A 25,139-nucleotide genomic window follows, 5' to 3' on the forward strand; every position below is an offset into this window, starting at 1 on the left:
ATATATTGCTGAAAATTCAGACATAAGAAACACTTATTTATTTCCTTGGTTTTAATGTTCACCAAAAGAAGTTTGGTAAATAAAAGTAACTTTTTAAACATTATATTACACCCCCCACCCCCCTTAGGTTTGATAAGGTATTATAAGGTATTATAAGGTATTATATTAGCGTGTCCGTCTTGAATGTTCGTTGCAAATGAAACATATCGACTTAAAAAAAATCTGGGGAGAACCCTGTATAACCATACCTTACGTTTAAAACTGGATTTTAGGGGTTTTGAAATGTTAAGAGTGCCACACACGGGACAATGATATCTAATAGGCTGATCGAGGAAATTTTCACCGACATGACACATGTTTACTAAAGAAGGATCACTTGCGCAAATTATATCTAAAAGGGAGGAAGACGATTCAGTGAAGAAAGTAGGACTGGCAACGCTTTGGGTAAGATTTAAAGTATGTAGTAAATTACATAGGTGTAGACAGTGATTGGTGTCACTTAGTAAATATATTAGAGATTCCGGTACTGAAAGCAAGATCTATAGAATGGGCAATGTAATCCCAGGAAGAAACTGGTACATCGGGGGGCCTATAGAAAGTCCCATATAAAATGGTCCTTCCAGAAATATTTAGCTGCAACCATACGCACTCGACTGAGGGTAACTCTAGGTCGGGTCGACGTTTAGATGAAATTTCATTGCTTACATATACTGCCACTCCTCCTCCTTGCCTATTGGGTCTGCAGTAACAATAAGGGGATGCAAAACCAGGAAAGTCAAAATCAGAAGTTATCTCGTCATGACTAAGCCACGTTTCGGTAAAGGACAGGAAAGTTATATTATGTAGTTCACTGAAAAGAATATCAAGTTTTTGTTTCAAACTTAGGACATTCAGGTGCACGAAAGAATAGTTGTCGTCATTAAATAAAGTTGTAAAATTAGAAGAACATGATGAAACCGAGGAAAGATCTGATTCAGACTCACTTGGCCCAGGGTTACTCTCAACATCACCAGAGAGAAGGAGCAAAAATCTAATTATTAACAAAGTGATACATAGCGTGGTAGATAGAGATACAACACTCTTAACTTCATTAGGTACATTCATATCAGTAAAAAGTGTTTGTAAATTAATCGGAGTAAGTAGGACATTCACCAATAGCGGTAATACATAAAGTATAAATAAGATGTCTACAAGCATAGCTCCAGACATACATGTATGGTTACAAAATACAGAATAACAACGATTGTAAAAAAGGCCTATCCGGATACAATACCAATTAGGGCAAATCGGCATTTAAGTTACAGAGAATAGTCTTTGGAGAAACATGAGAAATCGCATCCGGATAGGGTACGTGAATAGTGAACCATATCGTATTAAGACCAACAGCAGAGTTTTGAGTAGCAAAGTATAATGCAGTGTAGTATTTGAGGAAAAGTATATTTATAATGGGGTGAACGTTGTGAAGGGAAGGGGTCGTGCTAAAAATGAAAAGTAAGGTAGTCAAAAGGTTGGAGAACATGATGAACAATAGATGGATCAAGAGGATAGAACAATGCACTTGGCATGAGATAATGGAGGAGTACGCTAGGAGAATATACACATACATCCGTACATACATCTAGAATAAGGACATATATAGCAGTATAATAAAAAAGTGATGTTTACCTCAATATAATAAAGTTTAAAAAGACAAAGATTCACACAACAGAAAAGACGTTTCAAGAGATTTAATTTCTACCCCAAACAGATCCGCGAAACAAGGCATCACTAACACTCATTAGCTAGTCAGTACAATTGCAAACTTAAAGGAGCGTTGACAGAAAATGAAGCCAAGTGACCCGAAATGGATGGATTGGCAATAGCAATAAATGTTCAAAGCAGTGTCGCGGCAGGGCATAAGTATATTGTAAAATGAAAATAAATTCGAAATGTTTCGCAGATCACCCTTGAGACAGGGGCCAGTTCACTCGACTTTTTAAAGTACATACATACATACACACACACACACACACACATACATACATACATACATACATACATACATACATACATACATACATACATACATACATACATACATACATACATACATACATACATACATACAAACATACATACATACATACATACATACATACATACATACATACATACATACATACATACATACATACATACATACATACATACATACATACATACATACATACATACATACATACATATAGAACATAATTTGTACATAGTATAGATACCTAGTATACATAACGTACATACATCAACATGGTATCGGAGGATCACTGGTGTTAGGTAGCTGTAAGTACAATGAATCAGAATAGCACGTTTTTGTTTCAAATCATATTTCATAGCTATGAAAATCATTTTATAACTCATAGCAAAACAAACACTGCATGGAAATAATATACGACTGTAGTATAAATGGAAACTGTACTGTAGCGATGTACACTAGAGTCCGTGTGTACTGCAGACCAGAAGGGCCTACTCGCTACATTAATATAACAGTTTCATGTCGTAGCCATTAGTCAAGTGTGCATATCATGGCCGAATGCAGTGAGATCTCGTTCCGTTTTTATTAGATGGACGCGCTCATTACGATCTTTAACCAATATTTTTCCGTTGGTAGTCCAGGTCTGAGAGACACGGCCATTTTTTACAGCCTGTCGAGCGAGATAGGCGAGTTGGCTGCGGAGCTGTGTAAGATCTTCATTTACAGATATTTGTTTAAAGTTTTCATTTTTCCTAAAGTTTTTGGCAGATTTCAGCAGGAGGAATTTGGTGTCAACCGAGCGAAGACGCGCGATGATTTGTCGTGGCTTGGATTGGTTGGGACGGGGTTTCCCTACACGATGAGACCTTTCAACGTCGTCCGGACCCAGATTTATCCCACATGCGGCAGCAACCTGGAGCACGGTATCAGTAGTGTTTTCTCGATCCTTTTCAGGGAAACCTGAAAATCTTACTAATGACCGCCGGCCATATTGCTCAACGTCGTCAATTTGGTGTCTGAGTTTTTCATTTTCAGATTCGAGGGAATTGACACGATCAGTCAAAGGAGCAATATTATTTTGGACGATAACGTTTATGTCTTCCATCGTCAAGCTGCGCACAGCTTCGGCAATACGGTCTATATCAGAGTCGGATATACTATTGCTCACGGTACTGGGCTGTATAAATTGCTGATGGACAACCCTCTGTGACGACAGTGCGTTCATCAGCAGTTGCTGCTGAAGCTGGCTAGGGAGGGGCGTTTGGTTAGCAATGACTTGTTGACCACTAGCACAAGGTGTCGACATAGTTAGATCAAATGACATGTTTGGATTACAGGTGACAGCAGGTGATGAAGTGACGTCACTCTCACAAAGAATTTCGGTTGATTTTGCCCGTTTAATGTCTCTTGTTAATGATGGGGTTGAGGTGGTCGAAATATCGGAGCGATTCCGTTTACTGTATCGTTCTGGAGTGGAGGTATATGGCCCGTACATGTATACAACGTGAACACTCCTGCAAAGGTATGTACACCGATTATACGCATGGATGATCACAGATACACAAAGGCTTTGAAGTAATCATCAAATATATTAGTGTTTATGAGAGTAATACAATAACATCAGTGCAACGATAGTTCGAACTTATCTTTCATTATTTCCTCCAGTCTTTATACGTCCTCCGTCGTCCATCTGTACAGGTTTTTTTCAAATTCTTATCGGAGCTGAGTGAAGGCCGTCCATACTCAATCAGGGGAGGCAATTTCATTGACCTCTATATTTAATGCAACGAGACAAGACAACTAATGTAACAAAAACGACATATTTATTCACATTGTTTCATTTTTCTAAACTTGTGGTAAAAAGCACATGTTGATGGTCATTTTGAGTACAAATTATTGTACCGATGCATTTTTTGTCAATTTCAATCATATATCTCTAAATATATTGTAAAAAAGGGGTGGGGTGCGCGTACGTTTGACTCAATTCTTAATCAATTGCTTTGAATTGTGTATAGGGGCTCACCTTATTTTCTAGAGATCAATTGAATAACAAGAGGCCCATGGGCCTTAACGGTCACCTGATATATTTATACAGAGAGTTGATTTCGTTTTTAACATGAACAGAAATATTATTCAAAGTGACAAAAAACAATAAACCCACTTTATTCAATATCTAGCATACAGATTTCAGACTAAAAAGGATTTGAAACTAGCACCTCTGATTCTAAACAAGGAAAATGAAGAAATTTTAGCACACTGACTCCCTTGAGCCCCACCCTACAGCCCTTGGGGGTAGGGCTGGCTCAAAATTTCAAAATTGAGACTTTGTCTCAGGTGACCTAATAAAAAGTATAATATCTACAGTACTAGATTAACGAATTATATACAAACACGGATTTAGATAGCGTCCACATGTGTATTCGGTCACCCGCATACAGTACATCGTTCGCCTCCTCCATAGGAACTCATTTCATCATTTAAATTGTAAGAAAAAAAGTATTTCATTTGTATGTAGCACTTTGAATATTACCTACACATGTAAGTGACAATTGCATATCATATAAATACCTAAAAATTTCGCTTATCGAACGCGCGATCGAAGCTTCCCAGTATATTCCAATAAGGCTGTTTTGACAGCGTTGAACTTGTGACGTCAAAAATGTGAGCTACCCGTATCGAGGCGATCGCCGCTGCGACAAAGGTGTGTTTTTTCAGAACCATCACAACGTTCGCACTTTTTTCGGCCTTTCATTGTGTAATATGACGTGTTTTCGTAGCGTAATACAGCAAATCATTTAAGGTTCACTTTACCAGTGGTTCATTCAATTCTGATACATACTGAAAAGTTTCTATTAAGTGTAATTCTGATTGTGACGCGTTAAGTGTACGCCAATGATAGAAAAAACAAAGATATTAAACATGTACATGTATTGCCCTTGTAGTCGTTTTTCTGTTTTCTCTAGAGAGGCTCCGAATAATTAAAAAAAGGCCGGGAAAAGTCGAGCGCGCGAGGCCTTCACAATTATATATTTTCCCGATATGTGATCAATATAAACCAAACTGACACACTGCTAGACAGATGAGTTTTGGTTTGTTTGATTTACGTCCTATTACCAACGATGGTTATTCTAGGACGTGTCAGATTTTGGTAGGGGAGGAAAACCGGAGTACCTTGGAGAAAACCATGGACCTGCAACCAGTTCCATATATAAAATAGGCATAACAATCTTTGCTATTTGTTTGTATCGACCAGAAGGCGTGCTGTATGCTGTTTTCTGGATGGTCGTTCAATGGTGTCGCTTGTGCGTAATAGATGTGAGTAACAGCCTCTATGACCATGATTAAATATCTCATAATGTTATTATAAAATCATAGGAATTTGTTTGGGAAGAAAACAAAAATTGCTTAAAAGGATACTATGTACACAAATCTAAATCACGTGAGCTTTTTTATTCATTTATTTATGTAATCTTTTTTTTTTAAATTAGGATTAAAATGTTGAAGTAGGTCATCGCTTTTGACGAGAGTTGTATAAATATCTATAGTGATAATTGTCGCGTCATGAATATACTTCTAGGGTAAAAAGTGTGAAACGTATACAACAAAACCAGACGTATGCACAACTACCACCACGCGAATTCAATATGTCCGTTCTCTTGGATGGGTTAAGGATATATGGTACCTAGATACGACACGCAGAAGAGTTCCAGAGTACGAATTTTGCAAAATAAAATTAATTAGCGAAAATTGAATGTTTTTCATTAGATAGTTTATGTTACGTGAGAGGCATACAAGAACAGGTACCTTGCTACAGCTAAGGTATTTCGAAATTATTCCATAGTAAGATAGTTTACGTCCTAATAACAGCTATGGTCATTTAAGGACGAGTCTGGTTTTGGTGGTGGAGGAAAGCCGGAATACCAGGAGAAAAACCAATGACATGCGGCACGTTCTTGACGACCCCAACCCCCTTTTTAGGCCTTGAAGCTGCTAACGCCTTGCTCACAGATATGCTGAAGACATATCGTTTTAACTAAAAATTCAAAAATAAATAAATGAGAAAGAAACAAAATAGAATATAGGAAAAATGGTATTACAATTTCAATGTATTTTGAAATAGCAGGAAAGAGGATTTAAATGAGATACAAATATATCTTTTAATTAGTATAATTTAAATACATGTATAATATATCTTATACGATTGAAATCTCGTTACTAAATGATATATCTTGTATAGAATGAGATTTCGTGGCATTCCTGATGGGGAGACTTCCTTTTCGACATTTTGTGGAAGTCTCGTTCTTATTAGATATGTCTATCGAAACGAGATTTCATATTTTATAAGATATATGATATACTAAATGAGCTTTCTTCTATTGATGTGCCGATTATATATCTTAAACAGAAAAACTTAAGAAATTAATGTTTTAGCAAATGTTGTTATGGTCCTATAACACACATTGTTATTGATGACAAACTTAATAAAGCCCGGTGGGTCTTTATGTAAGATAGGACCATACCAATATTTGCTAAAATGTTCATTATTTATATTTAAATTTTGATAGAGTAGTTTTGCTTTATTTAGTTATTCCGAACAGTTGATGAACAGCAAATTAAGTGTTGACAACAATGCAATTGATGACGTCACAAAAGAGATTGATGACGTTAAAATAGCAAATGTTGTTATAGTCTCACAACAACATTTACCTTCTCAAGGCATTGCAATGGAAGGATGCAGAGCAAATGTAAATATAGAAAATTAAGTGAGATATCATATAAGATATCTTATATGGCATAAAAGCTATCTCCTATACGACATTGCTCCTTGAATAAAGTTAAATTGGCTTGTCATATGGGGGCCGCAGTGGCCAAGTGGTTAAAAATTACGTGCGTGTGCATGTATTATTTTACAAGAAATTGTGCACGTGCACAGCTCTTCCAAACGCCTCCCCCTATTGTAAGTAGCGGCGGCGTCTTACAATCTGCAACCACTAGCCCTCCACCACTGGGTCACTTGTTCGAGGCCTACGTGGGGCAGTCGCCAGGTACTGGCCGTAGGTCAGTGTTTTTTCTTCTGGAACTCCGGTTTCCTCCACCAACAAAACCTGGCACGTCCTTAAATGACCATAGCTGCTTGGGACGTAAAACACAAACAAATCAAACCAAACCAAGCTTGTCATGTGATACAATTATATACCTGTACATTAAACACATACGAAGGCTGTGTTAATATAGCGATAGCGAGGCAATCCATGCGGAGAAATCATTATAATTACCACATAAATAATATAACTATAGCTCTGATCACGGAGGATGATGTCATGATCATATTCGTATTCAATATGTTAATTATTCATATTTTCCTGAATAATATATGCACCTTGCGTCAATTTTAATCAATGGTTACAGGGCACGTAGGTATAACAAAGCTCGTCGTGTTAATCGGCGTATAGCACAACAGATCGCCGTCCGCCTATACGTTATACCTTCGCCATCTTTTATCTCCGACTGTCATCGGCAGATCTAATCGACTCTTGTAAATGAAGCTAGAGTTAGCTATTTAGCTTCCTCTGGGGAGGGGTTGATGTGTGTGAAACCACGGATTTAGATAGCACCCCTCTAATCTAAATCCGTGGTTTAACATTTTGAAAAAGAAGAACCGAATTGAAATCGATAGCCACCAGCACTGGGGGTTCAAATTAGTGAGAAGGATGGGGGGGTCTGTGCCTGGTGGTATTAAAAGGAGAAAATGAATAAGCAACCAAAAGTATTTAACTGAACACCTGCCTGATTTTGCGTATGGTTCCCGAAAACCAGAAATCCTCCTTGTTTGAACCAATAAAAAAAAATCATATTACAATTACATTTACAGATAAATACATTTAGAAAAAATACACTCTGTGTAACCATGATTGTATCACGCGGCATCACGTGATCTCTGACGAGCGTTGTAGTCATGTACTTAACAGCTTTATAATTAACAGTATCAGCTCTTTGTTATGAACTACCAAGTTGAATTGTAGTCACCAGCTGGTAACTCATGAACTATAATACGTCAACATAGTGTTAATATATAGTGTCATCTACCTAGCTGTTGACTCCTACACTCTAATACGTCAACATAGTGTTAATATATAGTGTCATCTACCTAGCTGTTGACTCCTACACTGTAATACGTCAACATAGTGTTAATATATAGTGTCATCTACCTAGCTGTTGACTCCTACACTGTAATACGTCAACATAGTGTTAATATATAGTGTCATCTACCTAGCTGTTGACTCCTACACTGTAATACGTCAACATAGTGTTAATATATAGTGTCATCTACCTAGCTGTTGACTCCTACACTGTAATACGTCAACATAGTGTTAATATATAGTGTCATCTACCTAGCTGTTGACTCCTACACTGTAATACGTCAACATAGTGTTAATATATAGTGTCATCTACCTAGCTGTTGACTCCTACACTGTAATACGTCAACATAGTGTTAATATATAGTGTCATCTACCTAGCTGTTGACTCCTACACTGTAATACGTCAACATAGTGTTAATATATAGTGTCATCTACCTAGCTGTTGACTCCTACACTGTAATACGTCAACATAGTGTTAATATATAGTGTCATCTACCTAGCTGTTGACTCCTACACTGTAATACGTCAACATAGTGTTAATATATAGTGTCATCTACCTAGCTGTTGACTCCTACACTGTAATACGTCAACATAGTGTTAATATATAGTGTCATCTACCTAGCTGTTGACTCCTACACTGTAATACGTCAACATAGTGTTAATATATAGTGTCATCTACCTAGCTGTTGACTCCTACACTGTAATACGTCAACATAGTGTTAATATATAGTGTCATCTACCTAGCTGTTGACTCCTACACTGTAATACGTCAACATAGTGTTAATATATAGTGTCATCTACCTAGCTGTTGACTCCTACACTGTAATACGTCAACATAGTGTTAATATATAGTGTCATCTACCTAGCTGTTGACTCCTACACTGTAATACGTCAACATAGTGTTAATATATAGTGTCATCTACCTAGCTGTTGACTCCTACACTGTAATACGTCAACATAGTGTTAATATATAGTGTCATCTACCTAGCTGTTGACTCCTACACTGTAATACGTCAACATAGTGTTAATATATAGTGTCATCTACCTAGCTGTTGACTCCTACACTGTAATACGTCAACATAGTGTTAATATATAGTGTCATCTACCTAGCTGTTGACTCCTACACTGTAATACGTCAACATAGTGTTAATATATAGTGTCATCTACCTAGCTGTTGACTCCTACACTGTAATACGTCAACATAGTGTTAATATATAGTGTCATCTACCTAGCTGTTGACTCCTACACTGTAATACGTCAACATAGTGTTAATATATAGTGTCATCTACCTAGCTGTTGACTCCTACACTGTAATACGTCAACATAGTGTTAATATATAGTGTCATCTACCTAGCTGTTGACTCCTACACTGTAATACGTCAACATAGTGTTAATATATAGTGTCATAAAAGCGGGAAAAGATAACTATCACTAAAATTTCACACTGAAAAATACCAGGATATCACTTTTGTAACTTATTCGAAAGTAAATTGCTATCCTCTACCACGGAATCGGATAAGAACAATTTGCCTCAACATGTCATTGATGCCCCCACAGTTATAAAATTTGAAATTCTAATAGATGAACACTGGAAGAATAATTGTAATTATAATATCTGTGAACATTAATTTCACCTGTATTGTATTTTAACTGAAGTAGTATGATTGAATTTGTATTGTTTTGATATGGATACAGAGACTTGAAGTTGAGTCCATTACAATTCCTAATTAATCCTAGTAAATCCTAGCAAATCCTAGTAAAACCCTAATTAACCCGTGCTTCTAACATGTATATTCAAATATCTTTTACTCTTTCCCCAATCATCTTTATCTACGTTTTACTCCACCGAGACCAGAATGAGGAGGACAAAAGATATCCATATCTTCACGTTAATGATATTTTTTATCTGTTCCTCTTCTTTATTTCTGGATTAAAATGTACCCAACACTATTTCTTATTAAAAGTCCGTTTATACTATTTCAAATGTCCAATATCTTTCCGGCAACTTTCTTCATCGATTCAATCATTTAGTTATTAAAATATTATGGTTTCAAACTACATACATGAGCTGTCCCATTTTAGTACAAAAGGAGGTTATCTACTACAACTGTCAACTACAGATACAATTGTCAAAATATAGCAGGAAACGGCTAGAAGAATTGTTTTTAATTCGGTAAAAGTCGCATATATTGTATTAATTACAAAATATGCAATCAAAACCACGGACTTAGATAATCTAATTCCGTGATCAAAAATTACTATCTATAATATCTCAATAGATAAACATGTATCCGATCAAATAGATTAACTGATAAAATAAACCGTTAAAACGATAGGAAATGATCAATATTAATTTCACAAAATATTGTAGAAGTCCGAATAAATGTGCTAATATCGATGGCAGGTGCTCGCTGGAAGAGTTCCGAGGCTGCTCGACTGGGTTGTTACGCATGCGCTTCGCTACGAGAGAAACAAAATGGCGGCCACTAAGATGGCTGGAAAAGTCCCTGGTACAGGGGGTATAGTTAGAGTGGGTTACTATGAAATGGAACGAACAATTGGAAAAGGAAATTTTGCTGTTGTCAAATTGGCAACTCACATTGCCACAAAAACCAAGGTAGGTTGTTCTAGTGTTGACAAAATATATCAAATCAACATAAATTTTAGCTGGTTTCTCGATCCTCATCGAATCACGATGTTCGAAATCCTGATTTGTAAACATTGAAATTTAATTCGTTTATTGTTACTATGACAAATACTCGTGGATCGACAAAACTTAAATATTGCATGCGGTACATCGTTAACACCGATTATTATTACAGTGAATTAAAGAGGTATACCATTTGTAAATAAACATCAAATAGTGGGTAAATATTCTAAGTCGTTCAGTATAGTAAACAGGTAAATGCCATCATGCTGGCTGTTGTAGCAGCTGATGATAGCAAATGCCAATGTTTTGGTGAATTTTATGATATACCTTATATCATACTCTTTGATTTATGTGTGTTACTGACGCAATGAAGAACTGTCAAATCCGACAAACAGTACAATGAAGGAATTATATTTATATATATATATATGTGGCAAAATTCAATCATGGTTCCAGAAAGTGACTTCCACATCAAATTTTCAGAATGTGTTTTTTTGTGTTAAATTAAGCATTTCGTGAAGATTATGACATGAACATTTAAAAAAGGGTGGAGAACATAATTATTTCTATCGTTTACCAATATTTCGTACTCAAAATTGCAAATTTCACACGGTTGCAATGGTAACATTGTATTTCTTTGTCAGGTTATTTGTTCATTTATTTAGTTATTATTCTACAACAAGATACAAGAAACTTTATTTAACGTCGCATATATCAAACATAGAAACATTAGCACTGTAGCGCTATTTTTGCGGCAAACATGATAAAAAGCAAACAGAAAACAACAAATCAAGCTTTACACTATCACAGAAAGCTAGCACATAATCAGCGAGTAAAACATACAATAACATAGCAGCATATGAATAGATATTACAGGCACTAAATTTAAAGTACTATACTAAAAATGTTGTAAAGTGGTAATAGTGAAACACCTGCATATCACACAGGTGTTGCTATGATAGGAGGGTTAAAACACTTCAAGTGTAATGTACATACATGCTAATATAGCAAAAGAGTAAAATTTGACATAATATACACTAATATAGTGTAAATCAAAATAGGATGACAAGGTCTAGTAAGTAAAAGATATTGAGCTATAATGATGATTAGAAGAGAGGGCTAGAAACTATGCTGCCAGTTATTGGTATATAAAAGCGCCATACAAAGCAGAAGTTAAGCTAAATAGGTAGGTAAATAAATAATAGATAAATAAAGCAGGAAACTAGTAATAAAGATTAAAGTACTGAAAAAACATTAAAACTCTTGACACAGGTACAGATACGACATGAGCAAACGGGGCCATCCCAGGAGTGCAGCAGTCTGGATAACTATCCACCTTCTTCAAATGGTTTGGCAGACTGTTCCACACCCGGGCGGCCTTGTAGCGAAAAGACTTCAGTCCATACCTTGTTATTCTTACTCGTGGTAGCTCCAGCTACCTTTCATTCCTGAGGTTATAAAAAGATGATTTAATGGTTAAAAGATTACATAAATAATCCGGAGCTACATTGGTAATAATTTTAAAAACTTCACAAGCCATGGTTTTCATTCTGTTTAAATGAAGAAAAGATTTTGCTTTTTCTAAAAGTTCTAAAACTGGTGTTGTGTAGTCATCCTCAATAAAACGAATGGCTCTTTCTTGTATCTTCTCCATCTTCCTTGTGGAATTTAAACTGCAGAAATGCCATGCCAGGGGACAATAATTAAAATTTGAAAGAATAAAAGATTTAAAAATCAAAATTTTCCCCTGCTTGCTTAGATTGCAGCCAATCCGTTTTAAAACATATAACTGTTTGGATGCTTTCTTGCAAATGTTTGACATGAAAGTCAAACTTTAAGTTAAAATCAATGTCTACACCCAAAAGTTTAACAACATCTTCACATTTTATAACATGGTCTTTAACAGTATAGGAAGATATAATATTGTGAGTTTTCTTCCCAATGGATATAGCCTGAAATTTGTCAGGATTGGCCTTTATACCATTATCCTCGAACCATTTGATTAAAATAGTACTCTCCCCTTCGAGTGTATTCTTTAATTGAACAGGTTCTGAGTCAATATGCGACAGTGTGTTATCATCAGCATAGTTATAAAGCGTACCCTTATGAACAAAATAAAAGATGTCATTTATAAAAATATTAAAAATTAAAGGTCCTAAAATAGATCCCTGAGGTTCCCCCCTCTCCAACTGCTCCCAGTCAGAGACATTGGACCCCAGCCTAGTCCGCTGAAATCTGCCCCCGAGATAGCTACTGATGAGACCGACTGCAGCCTCGTTCAACCCATAAGCAGTCAGCTTCTTGAGCAGCAGCCCGTGAGGAATACAGTCGAAGGCCTTGGAGAGATCCATGAGGATAGCACCTACAAACTTGTTCTCATCCAAGGCCTTTGCCAATCCTCAAGGAGACGTAGCAGGGTAGACTGGCATCCATATCCCTTTCTGAAAGCAGCCAGAAAAGGATTAAATATATGATTAAAAAAGTTGGTTAATTGATCATGTAAAATTCTCTCGAAAATCTTTGAAGTAGATGGTAAAATACCGACAGGTCTGTAATTCTGTTTGTCAAGTGGATCCTTCTTTTTAAAAATTGGAACAACCTGTGCCAGCTTTAAATTATGAGGAAAATACTTGGTCTCAAGGCAATGATTAAATAAAGTGGCAAAGGTAGATAAAGGAAGAAGAACTTGCCTGAAGAACCTTAGCAGGAATACCATCAACACCTACAGACTTTTTACAATCAAGCTTACACATAATCTTTGCTACACAATCTGCATTGACTGGTTTAAAACTGTAGGACTTTTCCCCCTGTATATTATCTTTAATAGTGCAGATGCTACTGTGGGTTTCTAGAGTTTGGTTATCCAGGGTGTTTCCAATACCATCAGCAGCATGTACAAAGTAATCATTAAAAATATCACAAACCTCTTTCTGGTTTGAAATAATCTGATCATTTTCACAGAGGATTGTAGTAACACCGTTTGATTTTACTTTGTTAGATAGAAAAGGCTTCACTGTGTGCCAGAAATCCCTAGACTTGGCATCACCTGCACACCTCTCGAAAAAATATTTTCTGATAGACTGCCTCCGCAACTTAACCACCAAATTTCTGTTTCCGGTACTTAGCCCAGTTTACATTACTCCTACATAGTTTGTACTTATTGAATAACATTCGTTTTTTAAAAGCTGCTTTGCGGAGTTCACTGTTAAAATAACTTGGCTTGATGAGTTTGGGTTTTTTCCTCAACAATAGGTATATGGGCGTCCATCACCTCACGCAGTAAATACTCGTGTGCCCAATAAATATCATCCAAATCATGAAAGATAAAAGATACATGAAAAGGTGTAAAAGATAAATCACTGTTAAAAGAACTCTCATCGAAATTAATAATGTTATATTTACATGCATTCCTGTGTACTTTCCAAATGTGTCATTAAAACCAATATAATGTTTTCTCAAAAATGGAGATCTTAGTAACTAGTTAATTTGAGAAAAAATGCAAGGTTCAATAAGGACACGAAACTACTACGTAAAAAATGCACATATTTGATATCACATATTAACATAGAAATTATTCTATTTTGTAGTTATTTAAGTTATACACTTACATAAGTGTTAAACTAAGTTGATACATTTTGGTATATGTTGCGTATGTAACACGGACACCAAGTCTAATATTACGAACAAAACACAACTTATATTTCCGATTACCTCTTGATAATAGATTTCAGTTGCAATTGAGGTGGCTAAGAATATAAATTAATCCTCACAGCCAGTATACATAAAAGGGTTGAAGTGAAATTAATTTGATGAGGGTATGGACCATGTTTAATATTCGTTCGTAACAAAAACAGGAGAAAGAGCGTGTCCTGTCACGATCATAACACAACTGTAAATTTATAGGTAGCCAGTTTTATGTTGTGCTTAACAAGTATGCCACAGGTTTCATCAATTCACGAAAGAAAGTAATTTTGATAGGTTTAGATCGCAAATCATGGTGTTCACCATGCGGTAAGATAATATTCGTTCGTTGCTGAAAGACACCCTGTCTAAAATTAGTTACGATCATCACAAATTTATCGCCAGGAGACATCAAAAGCGGATGTCATTTAAAATATCAATACAAACGAACAGTGTCATACATTTTCTTGCTATATTCGTGTTAGATAGCAAAAACTGTTCACTTCAAATCAGGAGAAAAATGGCCTAACATTTTAAAATGTACATCCCGTCACGGACGTCACATATCACCGCTGGACAGGACACGGTTGTCATTCAAGCCAGTACGCAAAATATCAAACAAGTGCGCATGGTCTATAACATGCCAGAGGAAGATACCCACTGCAGGCGCCATCTAGGTCGATCTATATTTAGATTTTAGGTTTCCCTGTTACTTTTCTTGAGACACGTTTTGTTCCTAGCAGTTTGAACGACAATCGGGTTGCCGATGTTCATTGCATGATTGTCTGTAAGTTTAACAAAATGTACAGGAAGAGAATGCATCCTTCTTTCTTTTTTAGTGATTATCATGCAATTCGTGTAAATTTCCGTATGAAACTATCATTAGTTTACATGAAAAAGATTTATCAGAATGTGAACAGGAAAAGGGACACAGGAGTTACGATTGAAACGACTTCCTTCAATGTCATATTTTTCTTCATTCTGTGCGAGTATGTATGATTTTATTACTCTTGTACATGCATTGATATCTTTTCTTTACATTGTATTATCCCCGTTATAACAATAGGACACTCTGTGATTTATACAAAGGTCTTTTTCAATGCCTCACTTCAATGTCACAATTCGAAGTGAAAAAACATGCTGATTTCTTTTTTTCTTTTTCTTCTTTTTTGGAACTTTATCAAACATTATCTGTTTTTATTTCTTTGAGACATATTTAAAACAACGAAAGTGTGAAATTTCACAAGTTAATTCAAAATAAGTGGCAAAGTCCGAAATAACAGAGGTACCCTCATTTGAACCACGACTGAATTTTGCCTCATATACATTAGTGTATCTGTTTTTACACAAGGGTATAGCCCCGTCTGTCAATACACCCATACTATAAACAAGGTTACTAACTCCATCCCCCTAGTAAAATGACCTGCGCAGAGTACTCGAAAGAGGGCATTGCAGTCTTCACAGATAGATAGATAGTCCAGAAAACATGCGATTTTGTCATAACTGTTCATAATATCATGTCAGGAGCAGTCAAGATTGACAGGAAAATATTTTTCTTTAATTTGATGTATGGTTTACCATATATCCTGCACTAGATTTTGGTAGACTTCATGAAACATCGAAAAATGGTAGAATTTCAGTTGGGCGGACACTAGGTGTGCATGCTGTCCCCGGGAAAAGATGCCAAATTCTTACTGTAAAGTGCCAAACACAAGGCATACATGTATGCTATTCAATGTCAGTACAGTGTTTCTTCTATATAGGAAACAAACTAACTTGTATGATAGTCCATGCCCTAACACCCAAGTTCAGTTTTCAAGCTGGTCAGGCTGACGATCAGAAATCTTAAATGAGACAGCCACTTTCACGTTTGTGACCTCAATGCTGATTGGCTCGATCATCATATTTAGAAGCGAATCAGTGTCGATATTATATTAGTTTGCTGTACCAAATCAGCTTCCTTGTCACCGAGAGTCGTCATGGCAAAGTCCCAGCACACACCATTCACCTGTTTCGAAGTCTTTGCCCCTTAAGACAACACAATATGAGAACCCATGTATGGATATCCCCTTATCTATTGCACACCAATTATATGTGGAACAGGAAAAAGAGCAGTATGCTTCCATCAGATATCAAACCAGCAACCCCAGCTCCACAGTTCACCATCCTACTATATAGCTAGCTGCAATAACAACGTAGCTTCTGACAATGAGACAAGTTTTTAATAGGGGTTACGCTCACTTCATCCTCATTATCCAGGGGTTACGCTCACTTCATCCTCATTATCCAGGGGTTACGCTCACTTCATCCTCATTATCCAGGGGTTACGCTCACTTCATCCTCATTATCCAGGGGTTACGCTCACTTCATCCTCATTATCCAGGGGTTACGCTCACTTCATCCTCATTATCCAGGGGTTACGCTCACTTCATCCTCATTATCCAGGGGTTACGCTCACTTCATCCTCATTATCCAGGGGTTACGCTCACTTCATCCTCATTATCCAGGGGTTACGCTCACTTCATCCTCGATATCCAGGGATTACGCTCACTTCTTCCTCGATATCCAGGGGTTACGCTCACTTCATCCTCGATATCCAGGGATTACGCTCACTTCTTCCTCGATATCCAGGGATTACGCTCACTTCATCCTCGATATCCAGGGATTACGCTCACTTCTTCCTCGATATCCAGGGATTACGCTCACTTCATCCTCGATATCCAGGGATTACGCTCACTTCTTCCTCGATATCCAGGGATTACGCTCACTTCATCCTCGATATCCAGGGATTACGCTCACTTCTTCCTCGATATCCAGGGATTACGCTCACTTCATCCTCGATATCCAGGGATTACGCTCACTTCTTCCTCGATATCCAGGGATTACGCTCACTTCATCCTCGATATCCAGGGATTACGCTCACTTCATCCTCGATATCCAGGGATTACGCTCACTTCTTCCTCGATATCCAGGGATTACGCTCGCTTCATCCTCGATATCCAGGGATTACGCTCACTTCATCCTCGATATCCAGGGATTCACTCACTTCATCCTCGATATCCAGGGGTTACGCTCACTTCTTCCTCGATATCCAGGTGTTACGCTCACTTCATCCTTGATATCCAGGGGTTAAGCTCACTTCATCCTCATTATCCAGGGGTTAAGCTCACTTCATCCTCGATATCCAGGGGTTACGCTCACTTCATCCTCGATATCCAGGGATTACGCTCACTTCTTCCTCGATATCCAGGGGTTACGCTCACTTCTTCCTCGATATCCAGGTGTTACGCTCACTTCATCCTCGATATCCAGGGGTTACGCTCACTTCATCCTCGATATCCAGGGATTACGCTCACTTCTTCCTCGATATCCAGGTGTTACGCTCACTTCTTCCTCGATATCCAGGTGTTACGCTCACTTCATCCTCGATATCCAGGGATTACGCTCACTTCTTCCTCGATATCCAGGTGTTACGCTCACTTCTTCCTCGATATCCAGGTGTTACGCTCACTTCATCCTCGATATCCAGGGATTACGCTCACTTCTTCCTCGATATCCAGGTGTTACGCTCACTTCATCCTCGATATCCAGGGATTATGCTCACTTCTTCCTCGATATCCAGGTGTTACGCTCACTTCTTCCTCGATATCCAGGTTTTACGCTCACTTCATCCTCGATATCCAGGGATTACGCTCACTTCTTCCTCGATATCTAGGTGTTACGCTCACTTCATCCTCGATATCCAGGGATTACGCTCACTTCTTCCTCGATATCCAGGTGTTACGCTCACTTCATCCTCGATATCCAGGGGTTACGCTCACTTCATCCTCATTATCCAGGGGTTACGCTCACTTCATCCTCGGTATCCGGGGGTTACGCTCACTTCATCATTGCTTCTGACAATGAGACAAGTTTTTAATATATTGTGTCTTCCACGCTACAAATTGGTCCTAGAACGGCTAATGGATCAAAATCAAAAGTGTTCAAACTGATCCCCACTGCTTATCTAATTTACATCCTGTATAAAATTCAGTGTCTTCTTTCATTCACAAATGTTGAGTTTAAAATCTTGTAAAGCAATAATGACACATAGTACTGTATAAATACAAAGTTGATATACTAAGTTAGCATAATACAGTGACGAACACATGTAAGAATTAATTAATTAAATGAGCGATTATTTAATTATTTCAATTAATTCTTTTGGAGGCAGGATATAGTCTAGTGGTAGGATCATCTGATGCCAGGCTCGTGACCAAAGGGTTACGGGTTCGAGGCACGGAACTGTGTTGCATCTTTGAGCAAGATACTTTACTCCGCTTGTTCCAGTCTTCTCACCTGTAAATGAGTACCTGGTTGGGCAGTGCTTGAATTGTTGAATGCTTGCTGTGAGTGCTGAAATGGCAGCTCCGGCTGTATGCTCCCCAAGGAGTTGAGAATGATATTGGCTGGTTGCAAAGGCCCTATAACCACAGATAATAATTTGTGAGACGACCTATGAACTAGGTTGTGATAAAGCGGTATATAATAACCTTGAATTACTATTATTACTATTATTATTATTATACGACCGTCAAATTTGACGGTAGTATTATGGTATGGCGTTGTCCGGCCGGCCAGCGTAAACTTTGTTTGTCCGGCAATCTCCTGCTACATTTTTCGACCGTCAAATTTGAAACTTGGTATACATTATAATCATGATATGAAGTTGTGTCTCCCTTAAAAGAATTTTGATTCAACAATTTTTCCAACAGTTATTGCCCTTTGTTCATTTCAGTATTTGATTTTTCTCCGGCAATCTCCTCCTACATTTTTCAACGGATCTCTTTGAAACTTGGTATACTTTACAATCATCATATGAAGTTTTGTATCCCTTTAAAGAATTTTGATTCGACAACTTTTGCAAAATGTATTGCCTTTTGTTCATTTCATTATTTGATTTTTTTGTCCGAAGAATTTCTCCTATATTTGTCAGCTTACCACTCTTAGAATGATGCAGATCTTATTTCAATGTAAGAAATATATAACACTATATGCCATTCAACGGGCGTATATTGTTCCGCCCCACGGTACTCTTGTTTCCTATGACAATATATCGGGATATGTATTGTAATACCGTATATTCATACTGTATTACAATATATCGTGATACACTCTAGGCGTATTGCGACAACCCTAGTGTACTGTAGTGAAACAAATTGATGCTGGAGTATTTAGGCACATGGCGGGGCTGACTTGTCAGTATTCTACTTTTTTATGCCACCTCTTCCAACTCCATAAAAATGAAAACAACTTCTCATAATTCCCTCGAAAATTTCTTTAGTACTAAAATTAAAGCCTTCATTGTTTTGTGTTATTAGGTGGCGATCAAGATCATTGACAAGACACAACTTGATGAGGACAACCTCAACAAAATCTACAGAGAAATTGAAATAATGAAACTTCTAAAACATCCAAACATTATACGGCTTTACCAGGTAAGTGAAAATGTGTTTCAATCTAGCACATACCATATTATTAGTTATCTGTGGGTAAGGAGGGATCTACAGGCTCATAGACCCAGTCTGGTCTTTATAGACCCCCAGCCAAAGGCGAGGCTGCGAAAACATCATCCCCAGGTAATATCATGCTGTACCGTATGTAGTGATGGGAAATCACCTGCTCTTCATGATCATGTATTATTGGTTGATACTGTTTAACATTAGTCATTGCTATAGATATAGCATCCTCGATATCCAGGGGTTACGCTCACTTCATCCTTGATATCCAGAGGTTACGCTCCCTTCCTCCTCGATATCCAGGTGTTACGCTCACTTCATCCTTGATATCCAGAGGTTACGCTCACTTCATCCTTGATATCCAGGTGTTACGCTCACTTCGTCCCTGCAGGTAGGGCGTAAGAATTGTACCTGCTGCCCCCAATTGCATGATCGTAAGAGGCGACTCAATTTGGGACCTTATCTCTTCTCTCCTTTCTAAATAACTTTCTTCTTCCTAATGGCTCCCTTTACAATTCCTCACTTTTGGCCATTTGTTGAGCGTTCGCCCCTGTGAGGCAGGTTTTGGGTTCTGTCCCCTGGCCGAGACATACCAAAGTCTTTAAAAATGGTAGTTTCTACTCCTGCTTAACGCTCAGCAAATTAGGAGTGGGACGACTGGTTCGCCCGTTGTCAGTATAATGTGACCGGGTGGGGCGTCCTGCTGGGTGTCTTCGGCAGTATGTTTCAGTGAGGTAGCACTATAAAGTCGGCCTCAGTTCCGCGCTATCACAAGGAGACAAACACGAACATATCGCAGCCTCCCAAAATACACACACATACACTACACGCATGCATCTTGCACACAGGGGAGGCCGTCCTTAAATGACCTTAGCTGTTAATAGGACGTTAAACAAAATCAAACAAACCAACAAACAAACGCTCACTTCATCCTTGATATCCAGATGTTACGCTCACTTCATCCTTGATATCCTGAGGTTACGCTCACTTCGTCCTTGATATCCAGAGGTTACGCTCTCTTCATCCTCAATATCCAGGGGTTACACTCACTTCGTCCTTGATATCCAGAGGTTACGCTCTCTTCATCCTCAATATCCAGGGGTTACACTCACTTCATCCTTGATATCCAGAGGTTACGGTCACTTCTTCCTCGATATCCAGAGGTTACGCTGACTTCATCCTCGATATCCAGAGGTTAGGCTCACTTCATCCTTGATATCCAGGGGTTATGCTCACTTCATCCTTGATATCCAGGAGTTACGCTCACTTCATCTTTGATATCCAGAGGTTACGGTCACTTCATCCTTGATATCCAGAGGTTACGGTCACTTCATCCTTGATATCCAGAGGTTACGCCCACTTCGTCCTTGATATCCAGAGGTTACGCTCACTACATCCTTGATATCCAGAGGTTACGCTCACTTCGTCCTTGATATCCAGAGGTTACGCTCACTACATCCTTGATATCCAGAGGTTACGCTCACTTCTTCCTCGATATCCAGAGGTTACGCTGACTTCATCCTCGATATCCAGAGGTTAGGCTCACTTCATCCTTGATATCCAGAGGTTACGCTCACTTCATCCTCAATATCCAGGGGTTACACTCACTTCGTCCTTGATATCCAGAGGTTACGCTCACTTCATCCTTGATATCCAGGTGTTATGCTCACTTCATCCTTGATATCCAGGAGTTACGCTCACTTCATCTTTGATATCCAGAGGTTACGGTCACTTCTTCCTCGATATCCAGAGGTTACGCTGACTTCATCCTCGATATCCAGGGGTTACGCTCACTTTATCCTTGATATCCAGAGGTTACGCTCACTTCATCCTTGATATCCAGGGGTTAAGCTCACTTCATCCTCATTATCCAGGGGTAACGCTCACTTCATCCTCGGTATCCAGGGGTAAGGCTCACTTCATCCTCGATATCCAGAGGTTACGCTCACTTCGTCCTTGATATCCAGGTGTTACGCTCACTTCATCCTTGATATCCAGAGGTTAGGCTCACTTCATCCTTGATATCCAGAGGTTACGCTTACTTCATCCTTGATATCCAGGGGTTACGCTCACTTCATCCTCGATATCTAGAGGTTACACTCACTTCATCCTCAATATCCAGGGGTTAAGCTCACTTTCGCTCTTTGCACCCCTGAAATATGTCATATCAAAATTGGAGGCATGAAGATAGCTGTTTGATTGGTCTCGGGTAAAATAAAAATGACCAATCGCTAGGCTGATATCTGTCCTTTGAAGATTACAAAGGAGAGACGCCCAACTTCAAAACCAGAAAGTTTTTACCGTTAGGTGACCGCGAGATTCTTTTGATGTACATCAAAGGATCAAACTTGTCTTCTTGTATCACCAACAAGATGCTGCACACTACTGAGCCTTCGATTTTGCTATGACATATTCCAGGGGTGTAGAGCGCGAAAGTGAGCGTAACCCTGGATATCGAGGATGTGGATATCATGGGTCATATAAACAACTGCAGAGGTGTAAAAACAATCCAGGTACTAGCTATATAGCCGAGGCGTTCAGTGTTCCCATAAACACCCAAACGAGGGGTTTTCACCCCAAAACAGTTGGTTGTACCCCCAGTTTTCCAGGATTGCCATTATGTAACTAGATATCTAGGTGTACGGAATCTTGAAACTGTATCAAGTATACCCCCAGATCTAACATTCATTGGGAACACTGAGGGTTGCACTAATAATAGACTACTAACCTGAAATAAAATTCTGCTAGCTCATGATAAAAATTTATACTGAAATTTTGACAAAAATAGTTGACAAATCATGATCTTCGTCATATTAATAAATAGCTGTCTGTTTTCTTTTAAAATAGACAACTTCAGTCAACATATTTGCTCAAAATACTGATTGTCGTAACCCTTTTACCACTGTAGAACATAATAGAATCATCCCGATCAATGTATGGTAGAGTTTATTAAAGTTACATAGGGGTGAAAGGGTTAAAAAGTCACAAACCCTGGACTGATACATATGCCTTTATATTAACTTTCACAAGCCTAAGCTAAAACTTCACCCTGCTTCCTTGTTCCGTCATTCGTCTGTCCGTCATTCTGTCCGTCTTTAAACAATTCATGCAGTCACAGAGTGGTATACTCTTTACACAACAGCTGATTATCAGGTTCCAAGGAACTTTGGCTGAGGTCCCTTTGTAACAGTACACTTGAGAGATGAACCAATCACCTTTTTCAACAATGAGACATGTCAAATGTAAAAAATTGGAACTCTTTTTCATTGGAGATCTAGATAAAACACAAATCCCTAGTGACTCTAAACTATCTTAAATAAATACTGTATAGCGGGAAATTTTCGCTGCAGTTTGATTTTCGCCATTTTCACCCTCCATGAAGAGGGGGAATTTGTTCAAGTTTGGTAAATAAAAGTACTTATTTAAAGAGACAGAAATTAAGGGCCACATCTACATTATAACTTCTCCCCCCTAATATTATTAAGCATGCTAGTGCTGTGCCCATCCTGAACGTCCGTTGAAAATGAAACATATCAGCATAAAAAAGTTCTGGGGAGAACCCTGAAGGTGTTTTTGGACAGCTAGCATGCAGAAATGAAAGCCTCTGTATGTGACAAACAAAAATTCCTTTCTATGAATGAACACTGGTATGACAATGTTTAAGCATGTCAAATATTTATTTGTTTGTTGCATGCAGAGGCTTTCAAAATTTGAAAAGTGTTAAGTTATGTTAATTTCCTTCAAAATGACAAAGTTTCCACCAAATAGCACACAACAGACGATATTCACACATTTTATTATGAAAATGCGGGTTTATGTCTCTCTTTGTAATGCCATATCTCCTAAACTATTTGTCGAATGAAATTGAAATTTCACATTTGCATACTTCATTTGTTCCGGATTACGAATTATGACAACTTATTCTAAATCCCTGTGATGAGGCCAGAAATGGCCCTTAACGCCCCTAGTCCTTTCCCGGTATATTCCTTATCTTCTATGACAGTGTTTGTTGTTACAACAAAAGGGGTTGAACTTTCTGCTCCAACCGTTGACGAGGTTGTTACTCTCTGCTGAATGACACGTATATATATATTGATTAGGGTTGCATGGTGCAGTGTGTCTAGTCGCTACATGATGTCAAGGCCAGCCTAGTTTAATATTGATCCGAGCTCTTTGCTACACAATTGGGTGTATATATATATATACATTATATATCTATGAGGGAAGAGCTACAATACCTTATTCGCATGATACAAGATAGCTAGTAGGGAAAATCCTGGAAGAAGAGAACTTTCGGCCCAAAAAATGAAAAATGAAATGAAAAGAAAATGGGAATTAGGAGGTCATTGTTACACAATGGGGTGTATATGTATATATATATTATGTATCTATAAGTGAATAGCTGTAATACTTCATTCGCGTGATACAAGATAGGTAGTAGGGAAAAACTTTTGGCCAAAAACAAATGAAAAATTGAATGAAAAGAAAATGGGAATTAGTAGTTTTTTGTTACACGATGTGGGCAACTTGTTACTGATAAACCTCCGGGCCGAATAGTCTGATAATTCGAACACACCTTTGAACACTAAAAGAATAATTTTCTGTTTTACCTGCATATTGTACTTGTACTTGCATAGCTAATGTATACATATCAGTCCTTCATTTTATTTGTTACTAAAATAGCATACAGTACAGCAAGCTAAGATTAAACACTTAACCCTTTCACCCCTATGTAACTTCAGTAGACTCTACCATGCATTGATATGGATGAATCCATTATGGTCTACAGTGGTGAAAGGGTTAATGCAAATCCATGGTTAAGGATCATTGTCTCACTGCAAGCAAAACACTAGAGAATTCCACTACAGGGCCCATAACCCATTCATGAAACCATTTTTATGCTCAAGCATGAATTCTGTGCTCTAACCAACTTTCTTGTAACTTGCTTAAATCATGTCAAACAATCGTAAAGTCAAATGTAAACATAGAAAACCGTTTTTGGCTTGAAGTCTTTTCAATTTTTTCCCGTATCATTGACAAAATTAGATTTTATTATTAATTCATAAAAGATACAAGAAATTAGGCTTGAGCACCAAATCCATGCTTGAGCATGAGGTCCAGGCTCCGGGATCATGAAACAATCTTAGACTTAAGTTTTTGCT

General features: G+C 37.9%; 1 protein-coding gene across 4 annotated transcripts in view; it reads left to right on the plus strand.

Moving 5' to 3' along the window:
* The first annotated feature begins 10,619 nt into the window (after positions 1–10,619).
* LOC110462122 (serine/threonine-protein kinase SIK3-like) overlaps positions 10,620–25,139 on the plus strand; it is a 66,664-nt gene continuing 52,144 nt past the window's right edge. For all 4 annotated transcript variants that reach the window (XM_021515957.1, XM_021515958.1, XM_021515959.1 and 1 more), the window contains exons 1-2: positions 10,620–10,765; positions 19,840–19,956. In XM_021515957.1, coding sequence (XP_021371632.1) covers positions 10,625–10,765; positions 19,840–19,956 — 258 coding nt within the window. In that variant the 5' untranslated portion in view covers positions 10,620–10,624. The remainder of the gene's footprint in view (positions 10,766–19,839; positions 19,957–25,139) is intronic.

Source organism: Mizuhopecten yessoensis, unplaced genomic scaffold (assembly GCF_002113885.1).
Source record: "Mizuhopecten yessoensis strain PY_sf001 unplaced genomic scaffold, ASM211388v2 scaffold10751, whole genome shotgun sequence".
Lineage (NCBI taxonomy): Eukaryota > Metazoa > Mollusca > Bivalvia > Pectinida > Pectinidae > Mizuhopecten > Mizuhopecten yessoensis.